Source organism: Megalops cyprinoides, chromosome 12 (genome assembly GCF_013368585.1).
Source record: "Megalops cyprinoides isolate fMegCyp1 chromosome 12, fMegCyp1.pri, whole genome shotgun sequence".
In the NCBI taxonomy this organism is placed as follows: domain Eukaryota; kingdom Metazoa; phylum Chordata; class Actinopteri; order Elopiformes; family Megalopidae; genus Megalops; species Megalops cyprinoides.
Genome location: NC_050594.1, coordinates 7,641,566 through 7,669,019, shown reverse-complemented (window position 1 = coordinate 7,669,019; position 27,454 = coordinate 7,641,566). Strand labels below are relative to the sequence as shown.

The window sequence follows — 27,454 nt, the reverse complement described above, 5'->3', positions numbered from 1 at the left end:
CTCTCTCACCCACGACTGAAGGCAGCCCCTTACGGCAGTAAGGCAAGTCTTATTTTTCATTTTTCAGTATTTTCAATGTAAGGGTGACAATAATGTAATGTAATGAGTCCATGACACATTGTGGTGCGCACACTATCAGCTTTGCCCATATAACCTGATATCTGACAAGAGGAAATCTGCATTTACAGGTGATAATAAATGTGTTTAGTTTTGTTCGTCATCAAGGGATTGTGCACCTGTCTTCCCCAAGATGGAAATTGCTGTGTTTTTTTAATGTGCTGTTGTTTTGATGTTACCAGAATTACGTTTGATGAGCGCATAAATAATTAACTGTTAAGAGGAAAGTCAAGTCTCTTGTTGTTAAGGCATCAAAGCAGAATATTTTTGTTCCCTCTGTGTACTATCGTAGGATTCAGGGAAGAAATGAGAGGGTGCATTTTCTGGAAGCAGAAACAGCCTCCTCAAATAGTGTCCTCGCAGTATAATGACTATTTCAAAGCGACAGTTATTTTATTTTTTTCTGAATGACTGGAAATTGCCACTTGCTCGCTGTGATGCCCTCTACAGCATTTCCACCATAAGCTGAAACATTTCAGATGTTTTGCCTCAAGGACAGCCATTAGATGGAGCGATCATGATGTGGGCGATCAATACCCCAGGGCACCTTGTGGTGGAAAGAAGTCAGCATTGACAGTGACGTTACAGGGATTTTAATTGGCCCCGACAAAGGACGAACAGATGCTACACTATCGGAAGGCTGCTAATGCGGTTTAATATATGTAACAACGCAAGAATTTGCATATACTGTCAATATGGAAAAACAATTACTGTTGAGCAGCACGTTGGCTTACGGCCGTGTGACATCGGTGACATGGCTCAGATGGTCTCGGAATGTTATGTGGTAATGTCCTTCTGGCCCTCAGAAGAGTCATTCAGCAATGGAGTGGAAATCAGATGCTGAGTTTCAAGGCTGAAGTACCACTTAAAAAAACTGCTCTGATCAGCGTCTCCTTTTTTTTTTAAAAAAAAGAGGGAACTAACTTCCATTCCGTGGAGTGGATGCCAATTCATTATGTACACAGATGACTAACACCTGACTGAGGAGCTTCTCAGAGCTCAATTGGTGTTTCATCTTTGCAGGATCCTTTCACACAGACAACTTTGAAACTCTTGACAGCTGTCATCTCAGACTGTATTTTAGGCTCTCAGTGATGTAATGTTGGCTTTCAGTATTACCAATGAAGTCAAACTGTATGTTGTTAGACAGTAAGCTATGACATGTGAGCTACAAGATGCTGGTGCATGGAATTTCATGTTGCTACTGTAGATCATAAAGAGGCCATCGAGGGAGTGGTCGTTCTCCTTAAACTGCACTGGTCTATTCGCACACAATTAAAAGAGACCATTAAGAGATACAGCAAACAGCTATTGATATACATCCAAAAACAGGGGAGCCTTTGACGGGGAAGGCATTGCCGCAATCAGTGCATTATACAAACATGTTCAACCCTATTGATGTAGTGGCACCAGATGATGAACACATGCCTTTCAGCTGTCTGACTAGGTGATGACATCACCATTATTTTGACTCCATCTGTGGAGATGAACTGCTGGGGGGAGGGTCGCACATATATTAGCGCCAGTTTGCCATTCTCTACTTACTGTTTGATTTTTGCACACCTCATATTCAAGTGCTTGCTGAGAGCCAACCTTGGGTCACAGACACTGAGAATGTTTCTGATGCAGTTGTGTCACTGAGGTAAATGCCAACAGTTGGATGACCATGAGGAGACAAGTGGATACCATACGTCAGAGTCAGACCTTAGAGTCAGCGTGTTCTTTTCAGTGTCCACCTGTTTAGAGACTGCTTTTAAAAAGGTGTTGAACCGACGCAAATGTAGAATTAGGATATGTAGGTTGACGTTTCATAATTCGTATCAGCTGGTGATTGGGGCGGCAGTGTAGCATAGTGGGGTGGCAGTGTAGCATAGTGGTTAAGGAGCAGGACTCATACCCGAAAGGTTGCCGTTTTGATTCTCCATGGGGGCACTGCTGCTGTACCCTCGGGCAAGGTACTTAACCCAGAATTGCCTCACTAAATATCCAGCTGTATAAATGGATGACATTGTAAAAACCTGTAACTGATGTAAGTTGCTCTGGTTAAGAGCGTCTGCTAAATGGCAATAATGTATTGTAATGATCATGGAGAGTTAAGGCGCTTAGTGACGCCAGCTCAGTGGTCTCAGTTTATATGGACACGAAAAGCTGCACGCTACTTATACTTCTGTTTCCAGGCAACTTCACACCTTGATGATCTCAGGGCTCGTGTGAGGCAATCGCGGCGGCACGGGGGCTTTCACAGGGCTGAGGATGACAGGGCTCGCACAGAGCTGAAAAGAGCGAGCCGTAGCATGAGAGCAAAGTACAAACTCAAGGTCATGGCCTCCAGCTTATTTAGTCTCTGTCGGCGGGCTTTTGTAGGCTAACGTGGGCGCTTTTTCGTTGTATGTGTGATTCCTGCTCCCATTGCAAGGTTAACTGCCCCCCCCCCCCCCCCCCCCCCCGGTTGCTCTGGTAACCACGAAGTACATTCCTTGTTACTATCTGCATTTCCTCATATGCGGTCCTGAAAGATCAGGAGCCGAGGGAGAACAGAGGAGAAAAACAACACAGAACTCAAAAAAGGAGGGGATACAGAGAAAGAGGTGGAGCAAGTGACAGGGAAAAGATGAAGAGAAATGGAGGTGTGAAAAGCAGGCGGAGCTGAGAACGCCACTGTTCCTCAGCAAAGTGAATAAATGTGTGTCAAGCCTAGCAATCATCCAATAAGACCCAAGTCGGCTCCCGCCAATCAAACCGTTTGCTGTGTGTCAAACGGGAATATGGATCATGTTGTCACTCTTGCCTGTGTGTCTGTGCCCCTGGAGCCAGTAATCCAGGTTGAGTTAGAGTGCTCATAACACTGCTAGGTGTGTTAATGCTGACTGACTGAGGCTCAGGCAATCCAATCACTCTCCTTGCACACTTCCATTTTAGGCCAATGGGAGGCCACAGGGGATTCTGCAGGTCCTGTGCCCCAGTGCAAAAACTCTTTTACGTCGAGCGTATTAGGAGATCCGGTCATCGGTAATGGGCACAGAAGGTGTTTCAGGTGCGGTTTCATCACTGAGTTAAATGCTAACAGCTGGAGGCACATGCCTTGTGAAGAGGCAATTTGGCATTGCACGGTCTGCCCTCAAAAATCTGCTCCTCGCTTGACAATTCCATCTGTTTTGGGCTAAAACATCAATGATTGTGCGCGAGTAGCAAGGATTCAGGGATGAAAAGAGGTTTGAATGATGGCGACATCCTTTGTTTTATGATGGCATTTCACACCACTGCCCCCGGAGAACAGATTATGCGAGTGTTAAGGCTAATTTCCTCAATTAATTAATCCCTGATTTGTCAGGACTGTGCTGCCATTTCTGCTGCTGGTTAGTGTGTCTGACAAGGTTGTGCAAACCAAGATGACCTACGACAGAATGTGGCTGATCACACAATGCAATTAATATCACTATTTGTCATTTCATTAATTTTGTCCTTGGATTGTCACAGTCTAATCACCTAAAAGTCTTCTGTGAACACAGGTCATACAGCTGGAACTACAGGTAAATTATCTCTTTTTTCCAGCCATTTTTATGAATGCAAGGTGCTCAGTGGAGAGATGTACCTTCATCTGGTAGCTCAGATTGGCAGTATTTAATTTCCTTCAGATCTTTCCCACCACATGAGAGTTTAGCAGAGCTCTCTGTCTCTATAAAAAGATTTTCCATATGGCTTACACGCTTTCCATATTAACTAGTGAGCTCTATCAAAAATACTTCACCAAATAAAACTGAAGACAGATGATTTACCTCTACATCAGTTGGGTTCTTGAAATGGCAAATGAAATGAAAATAAATGTGATTCCTGGATTTTTAAGACAGCGTCACCCTGGCTGTGGAAGTTAGGCAGGGGAAAAGGAAAATGGGGTAGGCTGGGGTTGTACATAGCCTGGCAGAGGAGAAGAGAAGAGAGGAACAGTTTGAACACACAGACCAAAGGAAAGAAAGTTCTTCAACTCGAGAATAGAATGTTATTTTAAGTGTGTCGAAAAAAATGTTCTCACAGCATGGAAGTCCCTTTGCTTTCACATTAACAGCATTCTGCAGCGCTAACAAAGCTATCATTCACACTCACACTCACGGAGATACTTATTGGCTCAAACAGCCTCAGTAAAATTTGAGTCCAAACCATGACAGTGATGGAGGGTTTAGTTTGCCAGATTTTGTGCTGTTTTTTTGCTCTTGTAAATGCTGGTGCTGCATAAGTATTTGGGATTCTGATATAATTCTGGCATAGAGAATGATGTCTTTGATATCTCAGTGTTTTTGTCGATAGGAATATGCGCATGTGAAATATGCGAAAATGTGCGCATTAGTGTTGGTTAATTCCTTCTTGAATGCAAAAGAGGTAATACTGGCATTTTGAGGTTCCTCCACTTGCCCATACTGAGTGACACATATTGTGTTGATGCAGCAGTTTTATAGAACTGACCAGCAGCATGTTCATGTAATAAAAATAGGACTGTCAGTTGATCACAAAAGTAGATTTTTTTCCAGTTGAATTAAGTAGATTAATCAGATCTGCTTTTTTATTTTATAACTCAGTTATAGCAGCATTGAAACTTCCCAAAAGACCCTTTTACAGTGTTTTTTAGGGTTTACAATTGAAACATGCTAGCAAGCTAGCATAATTATCCTATCCAATATCATTTAATGTTTGTTAGGTTCTGAAGTGATATGCCAACCATTGTTTTCCTGTCTTAGAGTTTATCTGTTTGTCTTTGTATTCAACATACATTTTCTCATTGTCAATTGTTTTTATTTTTTAATCAATTTATATTGTTGCTGGAACATTTGTTCCTCGCTAATTAACTAACCAGTTTTAATGATTAGCAAATGCAGTAAACAAGAACATCAACCAAGATCCAGTCTTGTGTGTTATCATCACAAAGCGATAATTTAGTGGTTTTATTAAATTTGATCACTTGCTATCCAAAAAACTAGCCTGATCAATTGATGAATCGCCGCAGGTTGACTAACACGGCATTCAGACATCTCTTGCTATGAAACCCAATTTCGCAATCTCTTTGGCTAAACGCACCCCTCCTTGAGTTTTCCATTCATCACGTATGTGACTGCAGTATTTTAACAGTGGCTGATCTGCTTTTTGTTGTCATTTTAACCATTGATACTGCAGCACAGACTGCGTTAGTGTTTAACGCTGAATCTGTCATTTGAGCAATACAGTTGCACTACAGACGGCAGTGGTGGCAGTGTAGCATAGTGGTTAAGGAGTAGGACTCGTAACCGAAAGGTTGCCGGTTCGATTCCCGCTGGGACACTGCTGCTGTACCCTTAGGCAAGGTGCTTAACCCACAGTTGCCTCAGTAAATATCCAGCTGTATAAATGGATAACATTGTAAAGAACTGTAACCTATGTAAGTCGCTTTGGATAAAAGCGTCTGCCAAATGAATAAATGTAAATGTACAGACGGCTGTGGTCTGTGGCGATGCTCCGTGGTAGAATGGTCCGGTGTGTCCGAATTGGAGCGGCACTCTTTGGTGCCCCCGTATCGTTCTGTGCAGACATAATCCCTACTGCTGCTGCCCAGTTTCTCAACAAAAATTTTTACGAAGAGCTTTTATTTCGGGGGTTTGACTTTTACTAGCGCTAAATTTTCCTTTGTCTGATACGTTTGGAGCGTTCTTCAGCCGAGGTCAATGGCGCACTTTCCATTTCACGGCCACTAAAAGAGCCAGTGAAACACTGCGCCTTCCACTTATACTAATTACGTTTCACAATGGGATGTTCCTGCGCCCCTCTCTCTCTCTCAAAGGACTGTATCACGCTTTTCACAGGAATCTGCCGTGGGGAGGGTGTGTGTTTGTGTGTGTGTGTGTGTGTTTGGGGGGGTGTTTGTGTGTGTGAGGTGTGTGTGTGTGTAGGTAGGTGTTTGTGTGTGTGTGTATGTGTGTGTGTGTGTGTGTGTGTGTGTGTGTGTGTGTGTGTGTGCGTGGTGCATGTGTGCACCCATATGTGAACCTCTACACTTTGGAACCATGAATTCGGTTTGAGGTTCATTTTTATGGCATGATTTGATAAATATCCAAACTAGAGATGGACAGGATTACACAAGTGCTTGAAAGAGAGCACCTGGTTGTTCTTTTAAGTTCAGTTTGATAAGTTTTTTAATAGTGGGTGCCACGGCATGCATGCTAGCTTTTTTGAACAATATGTTGTATTTCAGCGGTAATGACCTTTGAGTGACACAGAAATGATAGACTTTTATTGTCAGCATCATATGAATGAAGCAGTTTTAAAGCTAGTGCAGGTTTAATGGGAGGTGGTGTGGCATGGGACACAGAATAATAATGTATGTTCTATTTCAGTGTTAATGATTTCATGCCTCTGAGCTGAATGAAACCGGTAGACTTTTATCATTAGCGTCCTATTAACAGAGCAGTTTTAAAGGGGCACAGGTTTTTTTTGTCACCTTTCTAAGCAGGCTTGTTATCTCCCCTCTCAGACGGGTAAGGCCGTGTACCGCGGAGCGCTGAACGAAGCACAGATAATGTGCTTTGTCATTTCTGTGCTAATTCGCTCGTTTATGATAAGTATTGGAGGACTCAGCCAATCTGCTTATCGGGGGCCGTGATCTCAGATGCTGAGGGGGAGAACGCCCTTGGCTCGCTGCTGAATCAAGCCAAAAAAAAAAAAACAAATGGGGTGAGCAGTGAAAAGAGGAATGGGGGGAATTCAAAGTGCCTCGTAATCTTTCCTGAGGGATTAAATGAATATGATAATTTGGTGTGCCCGGCCAGGGGAACATTACTGAGGCAAAAGACCTTTCTGCCTGGGACTCTGGAGATGCTGCAAAATGCCGTTTAAAGCACTGGAGGGGCAATGAAAAAGACCTCACAGTCAAGGGTGGTGAAGTCTTCACACAATCTTCATAGGAAGTTGAAAAATTGTGACTAAAACCCACAGAGCTACTGATTTACAGTGGTTTCCTGAAAGCTCACTCCTTTATGTTTGTCTTTTAAATGGACATTCTGCCTTATACAACTTATCTCAGGGTATGCATTCAATGTATGGATTTTTTTTTTGTTGTTTTTTTTTTCTCCTTACAGTATGAGGAAATATAACAGCAATGGGAGTGATTTTGTGTGGAGTAGCTTTTGTTTGTGGCTGGAGTCCTATAGTTAGTCTCTTTCTCTCTCTCTGTCTCTCTGCCTTTCAATCTCCCACGCGCGCGCACACACACACACACACACATACACGCATACAAGTACATACACACACACACACAGACACACATGCACACACAGGTAATGACTTTCTCAGCAGTAGTCTAAATGCAATGACAGTTTAATTCCTCCCATCTAACGTAACTCTCCTGTGAACCCCTCCTGCTGGAGGGAGGGGGGAGGGGGGGGTTGCTGTACAGGAAGTGGGAACACATGCTGTTCCTAGCCAGCGAATCGCAGGAGCTGTTCTCATGCTGTCTGTGAGTCTCACATAGATGTTCCGTGGGGCGCAGGCAATGTGTAAACGCTCCAGAACAATGAAACCAGGGAGTGCCGTCGCCCACTCACGCACAATCTGTCAGGTTCATGCAAACGCTGCTTCAATGTCACAGCAGTGTTGTGAGAACATTAGGTCAGCTATACAATGAGTGGCCCTCGTGCCTGTGTATGTACACCCTACCTACAACAGGTACAAAGTAACTAAGGCATACGTGCACATTGTGTAGCGCTTACAATCATTGAACCTGTACCTATGTAATTATAGTGTAAAAACACAAGTGGTGACCTGAGACACACTCAAGTCACCAGTTCTTTCTATCAAGCCGCCCGGCTGTTTCTCTTCACGTATTGTGCTCGTGTTGTCTCCTGTGGTAGCTGTTTATGGACAGATGAAATAAACCCTCATGCACTTGCCTTAGCTCAATCAGTTCCGCCTCTGTCCGGGCTGTGCTTTTCGGCCTTTTCGGCTGTGCTTTTTGTGCTCACATGGTTCGCTTTTTAGCTCGTCCATTGTGTGGGTCACCCTCTGTCTTTTGCTTTGTCTCTACTCACAAGGGACACAGGGGGTGGAAGTGTGGCATGGTGGTTTAGGAAGCAGTATTGTAACCCAAAAGGTTGCACGTTTAATTCCTAGATGAGGCAATGCTGCGGCAGCGGTAAGGCACCAGATTTTCTCTGTGAACATCCACCTATATAAATGGCCAGCAGGAAATAATCGTGAGTCATCTACGTAAACGTATTAAAATGACGTCACTGGGCAATTTTCACTGGCTGTTCCCAGTCCTTCAGCGCTTGTGAAATCCACCGCTGAACAGGAGTCAGCGAAAATGACGAGACTGCTTTATATCCACCTGCAGCTTAAAAGATGCCCAAAAGAGCAATTATCATCGCTGGTATGCATCTAATTTCCCCAAGAACTGTGGCTAACTGGTATCAGACTCACAGGAGAAATTAAAAGGGCTAAAAACTGGGCCGAAATTGTAACGTATCTAGCAGGCATTAGAATAGCTCATTGGGGTTGGTGTCACTGATCCATTTGGTGTCTAAGCCATGTTTGTCAGCAGATTTAAGTAAATGCTTTTTACTGAAACTTTTTAGCGGTGGACTGCCTGATGAAACATAATGCAGAGGCATTGTATTGAAGTATTAACAGAACTGTATGGACTATATCTGCACTCATGTCCTAAGATATTAAGCCACCTCCTCTAGCCCTCTGGGTAAAGAGCTCGATTGTTTGGGATGGAAACAACTTCTTCGACTTCAGCATCATTTTTTGCTGTCTGGGTGGAGTTTAAGGCAGCAGAAGTGACGGTGATACCACTGATGCTGTGCCGCTGCAAAGTCCATAAAAATCAGGCCCCAAGTCTTTTAGCCAGAAGCTGATGAGTATGAGGAGGAAGTGGGAGATCTCCGGGATGCTGATGGACATTTTTCCTCAGGTGGTGCCGTGGCTCCTGAGCGGCTTAGTTGGGAAGGCCCTTGTCTTGAGTGCAGGCTGCACTCTGTGGCCCAGGGTCAGACAGGTTGTGTCTGGTTAAGACCCTGCAGTTGGTCAGGTGCCTGAAACTCGTTTTGATGTGCGGAGAAGTGCCTATCCTCCAACTATGGTGCAGTGTGTGACGTGCAAAATATAGCTGTTGCTTGTTTGTAAGTGTATTGGGGGATTGCATTCATCTCACTTCAGTGTGTCTACAGAAGTGCAGAGCACAGCTGACAATAAAACACAGTTGCATGAAGGGAAAAGCATTTAAAAACAGACAGTATGGCATTCCATTTTTCCATTTTTGTATTTTTTGTACAAGCTTCACATCAGCCAGCAGGAGAATGAGGGAAGTGTGGCAGGTTTCCAAAATAAAGTAATCCTACAGTGAGCTAACAAACAGGCAAAGGCAATTACATTTGCCTGTATTCTTGTAATAGATGGACCTTCAGCTCTGACCTTGAAACTAGTGACAAATGTACACAGGTCTATCTTCATCTTCAGAATGTCTGAGATAGTCTTGAAGAATGACCGCCAGAATTGACTAAGTTTTGTACTTGACCAGAACCTACAGTATGAGTTAAATTGGCTGGGAACAGATGGCATCTGTTGCAGGAGTCCGCCCTCTCTGGAAATAGCTTTTCTAGCTTGGGCTTACTCATGTGGAGCCTACACTCATGTGTCTTACCCTTAGCTGAATAAGCCCAAGTCTAGCACAAGACGATGAAGAATTATCATGGGGCCTTGTCATCTGACAACTGTACTCCAACTTAATCTTCCCAGTCGGCCCTGATTTTGTAGAGTCTGGATGTGCTTAGGCATAATAAGATCACAAATGTACGATATGTGACATTTGTGCATATTTGGAGTCTTAAGTAGTGTAGCATAGTGGTAAGGAGCAGGGCACATAACTGAAAGGTTGCTGGTTTGATTCCCCACTGGGGCACTGTTGCTGTACCCCTTGGGCAAGGTACTTAACCCAGAATTGCCTCAGTAAATATCCAGCTGTATAAATGGAAATCATGTAAAAAAATGCTCTGGATAAGAGTGTCTGCTAAATGACAATAATGTAATGTAAGTAGGTTGCTGCATCAGTCATCAGGTGGGAGTTGTAGAAGTGAGGGACTCTGAGCTTTTGTAAAATGATGTATCTGAGGATAACAGATCTGAGCTCTGTAGGTAGAAGTTGGAAGAAAATGCAGTAAAAGTACGAAAGCCTTTTGAGTATAGGCCTTTGAAACATTTCAGACCTGATCTCCCCCAAAGCAGAACCGCAGTCCATCCTAGCTGGGAGGAATAAATGGCTGTTACAGATGGGTGCGGCAAGGGAGAAGGCCTTCCATTTGAAATGGCACCTGAATTGCACACAGATTTTTAGCGCGGGAAGGACAATTGGGTTTGATGTATAGCGGGACTGTGAAAAAGGCAGGCCAGTATGCACCGAGGCTGAAAGGGAGGATGTGCTACACGATTTGGCTCCAAGCTGACAGCAATCAGACTCAGGGGAATGAAACCAGAGAAATATTTTGTGAAGGCTAGCTGGCCCATAGTAATGCATAATATTTGGTATGGAGAGTCTACCTCTATCCTCCTTCTCTGAACAGGGTCTTTTGACCCTCCCCAAAGGGAAAAAAAACAAAAAAAGGTAGTTTTGTGGAAAGTGTGAAAGTGCTTGTCATGAGACAATAAAGATAGGTAGACAGAAATCTGGGTAGAGGATTCATTTTAACTGAGTGCACCCTATCAGCTATCTTTTTAAGTCGAGATTAACTTTAGAGACTAGGGCTGCAAAATTCTCTTAATTGAGAGAAAGGCGGGGTGGAGGGGGTGTGCGATATTGATTTCTAAATATTCTTAAATATTCTTTATTTAAATTCTTAAATAAATCTCAACAAACAGTGCCATACTGAAAGTACAGACTAGACTAGCAAGTAATGGATTACAATAGTAATAATACCTGAAAGATAACTGTCATAGAATAGAGCAAACCTGTGTGGTACCTCATCATGAATTTGTCACTTCCAAAAATTATTGCAGTCATCAGCCGTAGTCATTATTCTGCCATTTCTAGTGGATGACATGCATGTCCATGTAGTATGTTCTCTTGTCTCCTTCATGTTGGCTTCTCTTTTTTTTTTTTCTTCAGCTGCTCGTATAAAACATTCCCTCACAAAACTGCCCTCTCTGATGGTCATGAATATAAATAGGCCATTTTAAATTCAGTATCTCAATCCTATGCCCTTATGCTATGCACTTATTCTACACAGGCAAAGTCAAAGACAGTGACAGATGTAGTCAGTCTCTACAGTGTGTTCAAGGGAAAATGTCAAATTCTGCCGTTGGATGATTCATTCAGCCTCGGACTGAGACTCTTAAAGATTACTTCAGCACGTGGAAAAGGCTGTGGTCTCAACGCAAAAAAGATCGTTCTGTTTGGACAGAGCCCCTGTATCATTCTCCACGGAAATGGATTATGGGGACAGTCGAACCGCTGTGGCCCAGAGAGAGCGAGCTTGAATATCCTCCTCATTGTCTAATTGGTGTATTCTTCTCTCTGCCAGTGCAGGTGAATATAATGATGAATGTTGATATGATGAATAATGTATTGTTTTCTCTCTTTTTTAAATTTAAACTGGATCAATATTGCATTCGATTTCATTTTTTAAAACGAGCAGACACCCTCAACTGCGACTGGCTTGAATTTCTTCTATTGTACTGCTGATGATATCCATTTATTCAGTTGGATATTCCGGCAGTGATTCAGTTGTCAAGGAGGTGTCTAGGTCTGTGCTGCTGAATACCTGTGCAAAGGGTTCAACTCTGCCGTTCTGTCAACCTCGTGTCAAATATCATATGTCTTAATTAAAAGCCTCTACTGTTCCTAGGTTGTTAGTTTTGTCTTTTCTTTTTGCCAGCTTCTCAGGGGAAATCTCCTTTGCTTTATGAGTTTGCAGCAGCCGAAACAGTGGGTTTTATTTGTTCTGTCATAAGCTGCCATATGTGGGAACCCTTTGTTCTGAATATTTGTGTTCTGGTGCCAGATCTTTCACAATGAGGCTTGAAAAAAAAACACTGTATTTTTCATGGAGTTATAGGTTCAGCTGACTGCATTTTTGTAAAATTATATTCAGCTGTGATGTAGAAAGGTATCTGCATATTCAGTGGCACTACAATGAAATAAAACAAGGAGAGAATGTTTTTTTAGGATGTACCAAGAATTTATGAATGAGTGCTTTTGTGAGCTCATTCAGCTGAGCACTTACCCGGCGTTTCATTTACAAATACTTATTGCTCTTGCAGAAAAGTTCAAAAAGTTCATCTGAAGCTCTCATGAGACAAATAATTTAACTTGCAATGTCTTTTCAGTGAACAGCTCTTTACGCGCATGCCATAAAAATCGGCAGTAATTTCCAGCAAAGACGTTGCATTGATACGGGTCCATGATAGTTCCCAGGCCTTCACAGCAGCGTTGTCCTTCCTGTCCTGCCCTGCGCTATAGTGAAACGGCAAAAGCTCCATCTGTCCCTTGGATCCCGGTTGATCGTAATGATCACCTTTCCATTTCATTCCTTAATTCCGCATTGCTCGCCAACGCGCCTGGTTTAAAACGGGGTGGGGGGGGGGGGGGGGGGGGGGGGGGGCAGAGACAAGCATGTGTGACGACGTTCAGAAGGGGGGCCCCGTAAAAGCAAAAGTGTTCCTCCCATTAAGTTAAACATATGGGAATGAGGTCCCGCGGCCTTCCCGTGATGAAAGATTACTGAGGGGGGTGTGGTTTTAATCTCGTAGAGCGGACGAGACGTCAAGGGGGGAATGCGCAGCGGACAGATCCTCCCAAGGACATCCGCCGGTCCCTCTCAGACGGCTCCTCACGCCCGCCTCTGATGGATGGCACCCCGGCTCGGAAATGATAGCCTATTATTTCACTTTGCATTGAATAAATGAAAGTGGCGCCCGAGAGCATTGCAACCCCCCCCCCCCAGCGGGTTTGGCCTGAATCGACAGGAAGGAGAAAGTGAGAGGAAAACGGGAGGGCCGAGTCTTTCGTGTTTTGCGATTTAAGGGGAAAAGAAAAAGTGACCCGTGAGAGACAGGCTCATGGGATTTTTCTGGGAGGCCGAAAATTCCTTTGGTGCTGAGATGACCACATTTGTTGAAAGTAGATTGTGTTCTGCCTGAAATGATGCTTACCCAGAAAACTTGTTTTCACATCATTGTGAACCATTTTTGGTTGAGTTACCATTCAAGAAGTTAGCTACGAAGTTAAAACAAAAACAACAGCAAAAATGTACAGTTTTGCTAATTTTGTTAAATTTGCCTTCAGGAAAGAACAAGCTTTTGCACTGATCATTGAAGCCATCCTCCAAGGGAAAAAAGCAATGTAGATTTTTTTTTTCAAGAAAATTGACATAAACTTTAGTGTTATGTACTGTATGTTGAATGACAGTATTATAGTTTTTATTTTAAATAATTTTATTATTTAATATGTTGTCTCCATCAGTGTAGTTGATCTACACAATATCTGGTCAGATTTTTCAGCTCCTAACAAGTATGAAGTGTCACCCTCCCTCATCCATCTCTGTCCATGATGATCATTCAGACTGGCTATGCTACATAAATTGTGATTAATCTGAATGGAGAGAATGCTTTAAACAAGTCATGTTTGTCTGACCTCCCCAAATGCGCTGGTGATTATCTGAGCATCTGTCCGTTAGTGAAACCTGATTGCCCCCCCCCCCCCCCCCCCCCCTCTGTGTCGTTGACAGACCAGCAGTATTCATGGTGCCTGTCTCAGCACTTCGATGAAGACAGATACTCCCCTCCACCCAGGAACATGAAGGGTCTATCTGGCAGCCACGCGCAACCCCAGCTCCCGTCCGCGCACACCTGCGGCCTCCCCGACTGCGAGCACCCGCATGACTACGCCCACCATGCCTCGGACCCGCGGCCGTCCTACCTGCTGAGCCCAACCGACGGCTGCCCCGTGGAGCACCACCGCTGCTCCCCCCGCAGCTCCATCCACTCTGAGTGCATGATGCTGCCGGTTACCGTGGCGTCCGACCACGTCTCCAGCAGCACCTTTCCCAGGATGCACTATAGCTCCCACTACGACGGCCAGCGCGACGACTGCTCCGTCTCGCACACCTCCGGTGGCGGGGGAGGAGGTGGTGGAGGAGGAGGAGGGGGAGGAGGGGGAGGAGGCGGCGGGTCAGGCAGCGGCAAGATCAACCGCATCCCCGCCAACCTGCTGGACCAGTTCGAGAAGCAGCTGCCACTGCACCGAGACGGCTTCCACACGCTGCAGTACCAGCGGACCTCCCCAGCTGAGCAGCGCAGCGAGAGCCCCGGCCGGATCCGGCACCTGGTCCACTCCGTGCAGAAGCTTTTCACCAAGTCCCACTCCCTGGAGGGCTCCTCCAAGAGCAACGTCAACGGCATCAAGGCAGACGCCCGCGGGGACAACCACCACCACCAACACCACGGCCACCACAAGCACAGCAAGAGGAGCAAGAGCAGGGAGCGCAAGACCGACGGGAAGCACCGCCCCGGCGTCGGGGGCTGGTGGAGCTCCGACGACAACCTGGACAGTGACAGCACCTACCGGCCTCCCAGCGTCCTCAGTCGGCACCACCCGGACCACGCCGGCCACTGCTACCCCGAGCCCTCGCAGGTGCACCACTTCGGCGACCTCACCCTCAAGACCTCCAAGAGCAACAACGACGTCAAGTGCTCGGCCTGCGAGGGCCTGGGCCCCGCCCCCGAGGGGAAGTTCATGAAGAGGAGCTCCTGGTCCACGCTCACCGTCAGCCAGGCCAAGGAGGCCTACCGAAAGTCCTCCCTGAACCTGGAGAAGCCCATCATGCACCAGGACCTCAAACCCTCCCTCAGACCTTGCCATTTCCTGCAGGTGAGCTGACCAGCTTTTGATATTTGTCTCATGTGGAAAAGTGTAGTATTAATGTAGTGTAGTAATAATGTAGTAATACAGTACCAGTCAAAAGTTTGGACACGCCTGATTGAGATAATGGGAAACATGCATTCAAAGACATTTTGATCTAAATGCTTCAAATTTGTGGAGTTGAAATCTGAAGTTGATGTCTATGTATGCATTTTTTTTCCAAAAAAAATTATTTAAAACTATTTTTGGCTACTTTGAATAGTGTAAAATATAAGATAGTTTAATTTGTTTAACACTTTTTTGGTCATTGCATAATTCTATTTGTGTTATTTCATGGTTTTGATGGCTTTACTATTATTCAAAGATGGTCAGGACCCTAAACCAAGATGCCAAAACACTAATATTAGATTTTAAGTTTTAAATTTAAGTTTTGCCGACTGTTTTTAATTCCCCAAAGTATTTGTATGGAGGACAACCTGAAAGTGGTGTCAGGAGTGAAGAAAGGATTAAGAGAACAGACTTAGGCTGTGCTTTTATGCTCCAGCAAGCATGCTCTTGATATCACTGTTTCTGAGGTCACTGTCACAGTATGCAAAATCTATCCACCCTTACACATTGTTTTGAATGTACGTGTGTTGTACAAGCGGATAATTAATCCACAGCCACGAGGGGTCGTGACATCATGGCAACCGTAGATGAATGTATATGAGTGTAAACTCATGTATGTTTGAACAAGCGTTCTCTCGCTGCCTCAGTTAATTTCAAATTCAACTCAAAACTCCATCTCAGATTCCATTCCGAGTTTCACAAATGGAACACATTCCAGTGGGAGCCGAGCTGAAGGCAATCTCTTACTGGCTGCTTCTTTTTGGGAACATTATCTCCTTTTTAATAATGCCACTTAGTGGACCATGAGGCACCTTTAGCTGCATAGTTAAAACATATAGTGTGTGGAATTGGCTGTCATGCACAGTGCTGTACTGTATGCATTGAGGTCACCACATATTGGCAGGCCCTTTTATTCAACATATTGGTCGAGTGTAAATCCAGCCTTTGGCAGCATTCAAGCAGAGGTTAGCGGCCTAACTGCTGATGTTTACAAATATTACAAACAATAGGAATCATTGATCCAATTGATCTTCAGTGCTGGCCTGGGGCGTACATTAACCACCGCTGTGTCAGCACTTCATATTCAAGAAACTCGATTGAGTTTGAGCCTTATGCGATCAAAATGGGCCCACAGAGTCTTTGCCACAGCTAAGGTCCGGTGGATTCTGGTGTGGAAAAAAAGTTTGGGTGTCACGAACAGCTCTGTGACACAGTGGGTGTGGACTATGAATACAGCAGCCTAACAGGAAGAATCAGCAACTGCTTCAACACAGTGAATGATGGTGTGGGTAGAGGGAAAAAAAAGCCTTGAATTAATGCAGATTTTTAGTTAAGTCAAATTTTTAGGTAATTAGATTTTAAGTCCTGAAAGTCATTCCTTCACATGGGAGTTCTGGGATTTATTTTGGAGTGGACAGTGAGATTTAATGGATGTTAAATATTTATACAGCTGGGCATTTACTATGACAGTATGGGTTAAATATCTTGTCCAATCATACAACAGCAGTCCTCCACCGAGGAATCAGACCAGTTAGTTTACCATCCTTACCTCACTGTTGCCTCAAGACTTAATGTGCACTTAAAGTACTGAGATTATGCCAGATTTCTGAAAAAATTTAGTCAGTGATTCCATAAGAGAGGGGCCTTGTCTGAGAAGGCTCCACCACTTAATGCAGGTTGGGCAACTTTTAGGTCACATGCCCTGCTCCTTGTCACTATGACAATCTGCTGGTACACTGTTCTCGTTGGGGTCTTGAGTGCACCATGTGAATGTAGTCCTACTGACTGCCAAATAGACCTGTGCTGGAGTAGTTGGTAGTAGGGAAAGAGCCTGTGTGTTTGTGTGCACTGCAGAGAAATTGTGTTTCCAGGTCAATAAACCATGTGATAACCAGCCGTGAAGACAGACCTGATTCCTTTACTTACTGACACACTTTTTGTGCTGTAGAGACACTGTAACATTCGCATTTCAGTACTCAGGCCTGGATTCAGTCAGGATTTGTCCTTGCCAAACAAATAAATGCAAATATTTGTTTTTCCCTCAACTTTATTTGCTCAATTCGGTGATCGCTGAACTGTGAAGCAAAAATGAAATGCTAATGTTTGTTGAGTTAATGCTGAGGACAAGCTTTGATTAAATACAGGGCTTAGGCAAGGTTCCATTGAGGCTTTTTTTTGGGAAAGGGCCCCTGTTTAGAAACATAGATAACATTGGTAGGTGAGTTTCCTTTTAAAGACATTCTGCATGTTGCCTTGCTGAAGGACAGTGGTGATGCAGCTCTGAGTCCCAGTCCTGGCTGTCAGAGGTCCTGCTGAATGAGCCTTTCCCCAGTCTTCTTGCAGTTGTCATGTAGAGATTACAAATGACCAGACTGTTGGTGGCGGGACAGCTGGAGTTAGCTGTCAAGTTGGCTGACATCTCATTGCGGGTGTCTAATCATCACCTGAGGCTCGACTTAGCCAAGTCCTCTCCCTTCCAGGATCCCATCATCCTCGCCATCATCCTGGAAAACACTCTGGGTGTCAGCCTCCCAGACCGCCGAGAGCCTTGCGGTGACACTTGACAGCAGAGCTGACCACCAAGTGTTATTAATATTGACAATAGCAGCAATTTCCATTTTAAACGCAGAGCACATCGCAAATTCAAGAACCCAGCAACAGAAAACGTCATAAGGCAAACAACAGTGCACACACAAAATGTAGTGTCAGAGCCAGGTCCGGCTAGCTTTTCACAGACCTCCTCTTACTTCAAGCGCTCCACTGATGCAAGATAACAGCACAGACAGCGATAAAACAAGATAAGGATTTAGTTATGTCTGTCCATAAAATACACTTCAGGTAGATTAGAAAAAAGTTCAAGATGGTAACACTCGCGTAGTGTGAGCCAGACTCCTTAAACTACACCAGCCGAGGCAGTAAAGTACTCAGAGACATTGGTGGGTGCTGACGTCAATGCATTCTTCAAGACGAATTAGGTTCCGAACCTTGGTAAATGCATGCTTCTAAAAATAGAGAGGAGCTTTCAGTCACTGAGGTATTTTAGTCAACATTATCAATCCTTTGACAATGATGCATTTGCGAGGAAGAAAGGCTGTGGAAATGTTGTCAGATACAAACGACTGAGGAGTTCCTGGGCATGGGGCAATCTGTCTGTCTGTCTCTGCTCGTGAATAAAGGCATTGTAATCAGGCTTTGGGGTCCTTATAAATCACGAATTTATCGTTACTCAACGTCCCGTTTAAAGATCAAAAGTTTATTCTGTGTTGTGCATACTGCATTTCCACTGCAGGAATTAGCAAAAAAATCTTTTTTTGCTGCATTTCCTGATGGCTCAGTGTGCAGGTCACCTTGTTGGTGTCCTTTGTCAGACAGCAGAAAATACTTTTTCAAAGTAATTGCTTGAGAACCTGCCGCCATCATAAGGTGTCGGTCATTGGTTGTTCTTTGTTATCAGATCACTGGTGCCACGGATGTACTTTGTTCTAATCATCAATGTCTTGATTTTTAAAGATTAATTTTCAATAAATTTTCAGTTTTTGGAAAATCAGACAGAATGGGAAGAGAGAGGGCAAAAAAACATGCAGATATAAAAAGTCATATGTGCCATATGTGTCATTATGTACTATGACCTTTGATGAATTTTAGGGGTCGGTTCACAACTTCCTTTGTCAATGAATTGTATTTGCAGTGTTTTACATGTATTTGTATTGTGTTATTCAAAACTCAGCCACAGACACACACATGTGTGCGCGCACACACACACACACATACACACACACACGCATGCACGCACGTTCTTAATGTCTGTGTAAACGTGGATAACCCACAGATAGTAAATTTTTTAAACCTGTCAACACTGCAATGGTATATTATATGAGAGTCTTATTTGATTAACAGTTAACATATTGATTGACAAGTAAGGAGCACAATAACTATAGGCTTGCCAGTTCTCACACATTCACCATGACGTGCTTTGAGGCCAGGAAACTGGCTTCAACAAAGTATGTGTGTCACAGTGAATGGAGTGAGAACTGGCAAGCCTGCTAATAAAATTTTTAAAAAATATTTTTAAAATTTTTAAAAAAGGGATTAGAGTGTCACCATCATTGCCTTGTTTCCAGTGGAGCGATTACACAAATTAGTCCCTATTAGCAAATCTACCCCAGCGGTAGCCGGACCAGAAGCCTGATTAAGACACTGAGAGTGATGCTGATGGAGCAATAATGTCTTAAATTAAGAGAGGGTGAAAAAGTAGTTTTCATCATAAACTGCCAGCTTGTTTCTGTTCCGAAAACACTCTTCCTCAGGGGTCCTCTTGAGCTTCTCTTGCTCCCTCTCTTCGGGGTGAAGTCAGAGCTGTAGCGTACACGACGTGGCTCTAGCACTGAAGATAGCAAAGTTGACTGCAGCCACTCTGTGCTGTCACTTCTCAGACCAATAGCAGCGCCCCTTTTGTAGAACGGAGTTGTGCGGCACGAATCCCCCGGGGAGTGATACCAATGAATTAAGACCCCCTCTACCTCGCCACTTTAATACCTGCAAGAACTCAATATTTATGAATGATGGATTGGCATATGGAAGCCCCAGCAATGGGCAGCCGTCCTGTTCAGATGGGCGTGATAATAATAGCCTCACACTGTAGAACTGTAACATGGGAGGCACTTTTATTTTATGACCCATCTTGTTAATGAAATCAGGTGACTTGTTTTTTTATGTGTCTCATGTGTTTCTTTGGTAGCTTTAGCATTTTAACAAGCTCATAAATTAAAAACTACAAATAGTTTTGAAATCCCAAGTTTACATCTGAGCATAAAGTATAATAACTGACATATGTGTTTGCATGTAATCTGTATAAACAGTTATTTTCATTTCTTGGGTATAAAGTAACAAAATGATAATCAAATCAAAAAGAAGATGAAGAAGAAAGATTGCTTTGAAGACGAAAGATGCTATGAATGCTTAGGGCTGTTCTTGATGTTGGTCATGTGTAAATTGTGAAGGTGAAAAATTGATGATGGTCAATTTGCAATATACAATAATGAGCATCATTATGCAATGTACTAACCTGGAAAGCAAAAGTTGAGTGAGTTCATGACCATGCTAGCAAGTGTCTAATTTTGTCTGCTGGTCTGCACCAATTGGCCAGGGATGTAGCTCAATGGAGAAAATAGCTTAACTTATCACTGTCTTGAAGCATAATTAATTCACTTTCCACAAGAAATGCAACGTCTTACCCGTAGAGCACAAAGAAAGGGTCAGCTGTGGATAGCTAGGCTGATAGGCCATTGCAGGAGGATTTAATAAGGAAATTAATGGCCATTTTGACACCTTGAAGTGGGCAATTTGGAGCAAATCACACATGATTAAAACTGAACTGCTGCACTCCAGAAACTACAAAAGGCAGGCCAATCGCTCCTGTCCTTGTCAGAGACTTTTAGATTTGGTTACCTGCGCTGATTGCCTGCAACTCCTGGATGTGACCTGAAAGGATGTCAGGAGCATACAAATGCTGTGCCCCTCGGCCCTCCGGTGGCCGCAGATAGAAGTGCAGGTGAAGAAAGGGAGGAGCCGTCTCCTGACAGCACCCCTTCCAGACCTCTGGGGGGCTCGTTAGGTGTGGGAGGTTCAGCGGCGGGGAGTCTTGGGGTGGAGCTCTCCCTCCCGCTGTGAGATCCTGAGGGACGTTCCCGTGTGAAGGGTGGTAGCAGAGAAAGGATCAGGTTCACGCTTGTTTGTAGAGTCTCCACTAAGCATCCACCCTCAAACTCGAGAAGCAAAACAAACTATTGCGATGGCCAGTTTCATATCGCCTTGCAGTGGTATTCTAAAGACAGAGAGAGAGAGAGAATAGATATGATATACTATTTATTTTTAATATATTATAATATATTATATTAATATGTATGTTCATTTTCAGCTGTTCATTACTTTTCAACTATTCATTACTTTTCTATTCATTACTGAGCATGTTTTGGAAGTACTGCTTTGATTTATCCTTCCAATAAAGCACAATTGAATTAAAACTGAAAGAGAGAGAGAGAGGGAGAGCGATAGAGAGAGACCTTCAGGAAAACCTTGATTGAGTTGGTCACTCTGATTTGCAACCCGCGGCTGGGAGGGCAGTTTGAAGACATTGTCTGAAGCAGGGAGAGGTCACACTCGATGATTGGCTAGCAGAATGGGCTTGGGGAGGGAGAGCAGTCTGCCTGAAGCTGTTGTTTCAGCTGCAGTAATATGTGCTGCTAGTAGGGGGGAGGCTGAACTGTGTGGAGTGCAGGACGAGGCAAAGGCAGATCATCTGTGTGGCTGAAGATGCTGATGAACTTTATCCCTGGCAGGAGGCACACACACACACATGCACACGCACACGCAAACACATGCACACACACAAGCATGTACCCTTACACCCATATACACACACACACACACACATCCACATAAGCATGCACCTTTTCACATGCACGCACACACACACACGCACACACGCACACACGCGTACCTGCACACAAGCATGCACCCTTTCACCCACACACGCATACACACACAGACATATATGTTATGTTGTGCCACATTAGTCTCGTAACTTCTCAGCTTTCATATTTGAAAAGTGACGAATGACATATGGGCTGTTTCAATCATGCCGTCAATGTGCCTGTCACAGCACCACTCAAACTGAGATAAATGAACGTTTTCTGTGTTTGTAAGGTGTACTTTATCTAATATTTGAGCAGACACCAGCTCAACCCCATCACCCTCGGACTAGACTTCAGACACCAGAGGAACGTGGAATGAGCTGCCTGCTTCATCTTTGCTGTCCCAGAGCACGCGTACCCTTCCCTTTGCCAATGGCCTCTCATCTCCATAGTTTAAAAGTGTTTTTGAATTCAATCTGAATTCACAGAGTCCCACTGTGGAACACATCCTACCTCTGGTGTTTTATTTTTCCCCAGGTTCAACGTTGAAAAACGTCTTTATAACAATGTTACTATCCCCTGCCTACTTTTTGTGATTGTGTAAAATTGTGCACGCTTGTAGATTGCATGCAGGTAGTGTTGATCTACTGGGTTTAAAATTACAAAAGTGACCCTTGACAGCTTTTATTTTTTTTTCTGTGACTGATTTGGCCAGCGGGGGATTTGGGGATTTTTTTTTTTTTTCTTTTTTTTGCTGTTTTGCTATATTGCCCTCCCACTGTTTACTTTATTTATGGCTGAGCTGATACCTGTGCTGAGAACCAGAGGGCATAATTCCTATTTTAGACATAACAAGCGTTCCATCCTGCCACAGAAACCCTGGAGTCCTGCGGCTTCATCACACAGGAAGTATTAATCAGCGGTTAGCTCCTGAAGAGCGGGCCGTTTTTTTTTTGTTCATCTGAGCGTCACGCGTGTTTAGCAAATGTTGTTTTTTAAATCAGCCCGCTAAAGAAATGCAAACGGTAATTTGCCTGTAATTGATCAATTATTCAAGCTGTTTGTCAGTGCTGGAATTAGCGTGCCAATTGCAGGTGGGCGAGTGCTTGACTGCTATTTTATCAGCGTGTAGTGCAAGTGATGAACAGGAAATGAATGCATATATTACTTTTTCATTGGTATAAATTGGACGATTGTAATTTGGAGACACCAGGAAGCCATAGTATTCATCTACAGTTGATAGTGCCATCAGCAGTTTTATACATGCATGATTCTGGCTGTAACAGCTACTCTAACTACTCACACGTCCTAGACCTTCCCTTTAATATTAGTCTAGGAATGTAGGAATTTGGAATAAAGCACGGTAACAGGTGATATATTTAACAATATTCCCTTTTCAGGTGTGTCTAAAACTGAGAAAATTTGCACATACCTTTATAATTTTGTGACCAAATGTCCTCAGGATTATTTTTGTGGGCATTGATAAAGCACAGGTCCATGAACTCTAAATGTATTTCAAAGACATGCTTACAGGGGGTAGGCAAAATAATTCAAATGCCAGATGACAAATGACATGTATCTTGAATTAACCAAATCACAATCGAAAAGTCTGTATGGGCTCCATAATAATACCAATACTAATTACAAATATGTTTCGCTTATAAAAGCTGTTTTAAAGTCAGAACTTTAACACATACGTTTTTGAGGAGATCTAACAGATTTTGAAAGAGGTCAGATCTGAATTGCAGGTGTGTGTCAGTGAGAGAAGTGACAAACTTGTTTAATGTGTCAAGTGGAACAATCTCAAAAGTCATGGTAGCTTATCCCAAACAAGGAGAAACTATATCAGGAAAGAGGAACAGTGGGGACAAGTCAAAGCTCACTGACTGGGATGGATGGACACCTAACAGGGTATTTGCCAAAAACCAGAAAACAAGTCCTCAAAAATGACCACAGAACTGAATTTAACCTCCATGACCCAGTTTCAGCAAAGGCTGTACATCATGAGCTTCATGAGCAAAAGCTGATATTTATGGTAAGGCTGCTATTCAGAAACTGCTTGTAAGCAAGGCCAGTGCGCAAGAACGCATAACTGAATTGCAGTGGAAGAAAATAATATTACCTGATGTGTCATCCAAAAGTCACTCTTTTCGCTATGTCTGGGTCAGTTTGTGTTTGGAGAAAGCCAAAGGAATCCTTCAACCCATATTACCTGCTCCCAACTGTTAAACACAGAGGTGGATCTGTTATGATGTGGGCAACCATGTTATGGGAGTCACTGGATTTGATTAGTACTCCCATAACATGGTTGCCCACACCATGTTATGGGAGTCACTGGATTTGATTAGTACTCTCCATGGTAGATTTACGGCCAAAGAACACAAAGCCATTTTAGGTAACCAGGTGAAACCTATGGTGCAAAAATTGTTTCCTCAAGATTTTCCCATATCCTAAGACAATAACACCCCCATGCACACTGCTAAATGGATTCATGAGTAGTTTCCTGAACACCAGGAAACCACCCTTCATGACCTCCCCAGTCAAGAAGGTCTGGAATGTACAGTGCAGAGTAGATTTCCGTCTTCTTCATCTCTCAAAGAACTGGAGGCTCTCCTTCCTGAAGAAAGGCCCACTATCCCCCTAGAAACAGCTCAAAACTTGTATTCCAACAGCATTCCAAGAAGGACTGTAGTTGTTCTGAAGGCAAGGGTGGCCCAATTATTTATTCATATATTGTTTGGTGTTGCCATTATTTTGTCTTCCCCCTGTACATATACGTCTGTGCAAGCTAGTTAAAGATGTGTAGCATTTTCCTAACTAATGTGTTTTACGATGACTGGGAAGGAAAAAAATAATTGATGAAATCATCATGTTCCCTCTCTTTTGTCCTCTGATTGGATGCTGTTGTAGTCACGGAAACACCTGCATCAGTGTTGCAGAGGGTTGCGTTCTGAATGCTTGAGGTCTACTGTGGGAAGTGTATGTAATACAAGCACCGGCAACCTAATGAGTTTATTAGTAGAGGAAAGGAACTGAATGCTAAACAGTTCAAGGCTCAACCCTTTATCAGAAATACACAAAGAGGCTTTGTCGCAGTGCAAAAAAAGACATTTTTACACTTTTAAAACAATCAGTCGTTTCCTGTTAAATGGTAATGATGCTTTAAACCGTTTCCAAAGCACTAAATTGTGAATACATTGATATTTTGTCCCACAATGTGTAATTGCAAAATTCAGCCCTGGAGTTTTGGGAGGGGGATTTAAGAGAGATGCTGTGAATTACCGAGCATTTTTGTGAAAATCTGTGTGTTCTCAGGTTCATAATTTAGAGGGCTATTTACTTACATAAGTAATTATGTAAATGAAGACAGCTACAAGCTATCAATTTAAATATCACAAGCAGTTATTAACAGCTTTTGTGATGATGCCAGGTTCTGAATGGATGTCTGGGGGGCAGAGGGGTGGGTCACCTTTAACAAAATGAACAAAAAGGGCCAATGCAAAGGTTCAGTGTAAAATCACGGACAATTATGCAATTACTGTTATTGCTACTGCTCTTTTAGTTCCTGTCTCTGTTTTTCACTGCATTCAAACACTCAAATAACAGCCAGTCCCTTATCCATAGTCCGTATTTAACTCATGCAGTGCTTCCCACCTGCTGGGAAAGTGAATGTATTGGTACTCTGCTCATAATAATGTACCCAAGGCAAAACACGTTGTGTACAGGGAAATGCGATGTGTAGGATCTGAAACAGCCACAGCAATGCTATCGTGTCTGACCTGAAGTAAATTCTGGGTAACACCTTCCTCCAGGCGTTCAAATACATGCACAATAACCTCTTCCACAACTGCCAACTGAATAACATTACATCACATAATTGTCATTTAGCAGACACTCTTATGCAGAGTAACTTACATAGCTTACAGTTTTTTACGTGCAATCCGTTTATACAGCTGGATATTTACAATTCTGGGTTAAGTACTTTGTCCAACTGTACAGTGGCAGTGCCCCAGCGGGGAATCAAACCAGCAACCTTTTGGTTACGAGCACTTCTCCTACCATTATGCTACACTACTGCATACATGTGTACTTATTAGCATACCATTTTTTGTGGTCCACGCTTTTAGGCTGAACCGCAGAAAGCAGTGGCCCAACAGAGGCACTACCTTCCCAGATACACTGGTGTTTTGTTGTATGAGGTGATCAACACAGGTTTTTAAAAGTTGCTTTAGGATTTTGATGTCCAGTGGCTGTGCATCCAGCAGAATATTGTTTAGATAAGTTTTGTGTCTGGTGGTATATTACTGTACATTACACTGTGTGTCACATTGGCACATTTATTGTTTAGTTCTGAACTGCACTGTCTCTACATCCGTCACCTGTTCTACTGAAATTAGCAAAGGCATCTTCCTCTTCACCGGCCCAAATGAGGCTGAATGAAGGATTGAGACTGAATTGCATGCTCTAAGAACTAAATAACTCGTCAATGTGCGTTCAATGAATGGGCCTCTTCCTGACAGCTGCCATACATATCATCACCCCTATAATAATGGCCATTATGCTTGTCACAGCCAGACAGCATCACAATGCCAATCTCCGCCCACTAGCAGCATGGCACCCTGTAATTGGGTGAACTTTCCAGGGCGGGATGTGGAAATGATGTGTCCTCATAATAACACACAGTAATCTAAACCGGCCCAATTAAAAAAGCTGTGACATCATAGTGGTGATGGTGCTGGGGGGGAGGGGGGGCGGACTTCCAGTAGTTATAGAAAGTGATCACGGTGCCGCTGAGTAATCACTGGTGACCACGCCCTTTGGAAAGTCTACTGTAAAATATACAGGGTATTCAGTGAATGAAAGGACATTTGCTTTCTGTGTTCCTGCACTGGTTCACTCTTTCTCAGTTACAGGAGGAGGGGGATCGGAGAAAGGAAATGCAGGACTAAAATAATACAGCAAAGAAAGTTCTACTTGGTGCTGACAGTGATTTGATTTACATTTGATTTACATCAAATTGATTCACATTTACATATATGCAGTCTTTTTAGCAGATGCTCAGATTGAATTACGGAGTGATAATAAAGTGCATCTAATATAGAAAGACTACACGTGGAATATACTAATCACATACAAACAGATGTCAGTCCGAAACAGTGCTGAGATAACTAGTGCTCAACTACCAATTGCAATGGTAAGGACAGTGGGGATATGAAGACTCAGGCCTCATCTGCACCGAAATGGACTTTCCCCTAAAGTGTGCAAAAACGTGTGCTTTTAAGCTTAAGTGTGCATGTAGTGTGATATGAAACTGGAAAGAAGTGCATGTAGGTATTCATGTTTTACATGTGTAATTACTTTGTTATTACACAGCTGATTCCAATAAGTCATCCATGGTGTAAAACAGCAAAGGGTATTCATTTCGCTGCAGTGCAGGGCTGTGGTGCAGTGCCTAACTCTGTGTGTGCAAAATGTCTTCCAGTTCTGCAAAGCCTGTTTTTTTAGTCCTTTAGAGGGATATGCATATACCAGTTTGTGCAGACCTTTTTACTGTGAGGGGCATCGGCCAGCTACCTCAGGGTGGATATCACCCTCCCTTGGCCCTGTGAGTTTGTAGAGACGGGAAGCCCAGTCTGATGGTGTCGTCTTGTTTTCATAATCGCGCAGGTTCCCCAGGACGAGTGGGGGGGCTACCCGGGGATCGGCAGGGACGAGGAGATCCCCTGCCGGCGCATGCGCAGCGGGAGCTACATCAAAGCCATGGGTGACGATGACAGCGGGGAGTCCGACACCAGCCCCAAGACCTCGCCCCAAAAGACCGTCCGTCCAGACGCCCTCATCAAGTCCGTCATGCAGAGGCCTCTCATAGACCCTCAGAGGTAGGCCAGCGTAGCCCCTTGTCCTGCCCACACAGGGGGATCCCGCTCTGCTGAGATAATATTTT

The 27,454-nt window shown here is 43.7% G+C and overlaps 1 protein-coding gene across 1 annotated transcript in view; it reads left to right on the top strand.

The window, feature by feature from the left end:
• Positions 1-27,454, top strand: part of dlgap2a (discs, large (Drosophila) homolog-associated protein 2a) — a 146,653-nt gene that overhangs the window by 65,207 nt on the left and 53,992 nt on the right. The window contains exons 3-5 of the mRNA XM_036542016.1: positions 13,857-14,240; positions 14,304-14,998; positions 27,178-27,389. Of these exons, the coding sequence (XP_036397909.1) occupies positions 13,925-14,240; positions 14,304-14,998; positions 27,178-27,389 (1,223 nt within the window). The 5' untranslated portion in view covers positions 13,857-13,924. The remainder of the gene's footprint in view (positions 1-13,856; positions 14,241-14,303; positions 14,999-27,177; positions 27,390-27,454) is intronic.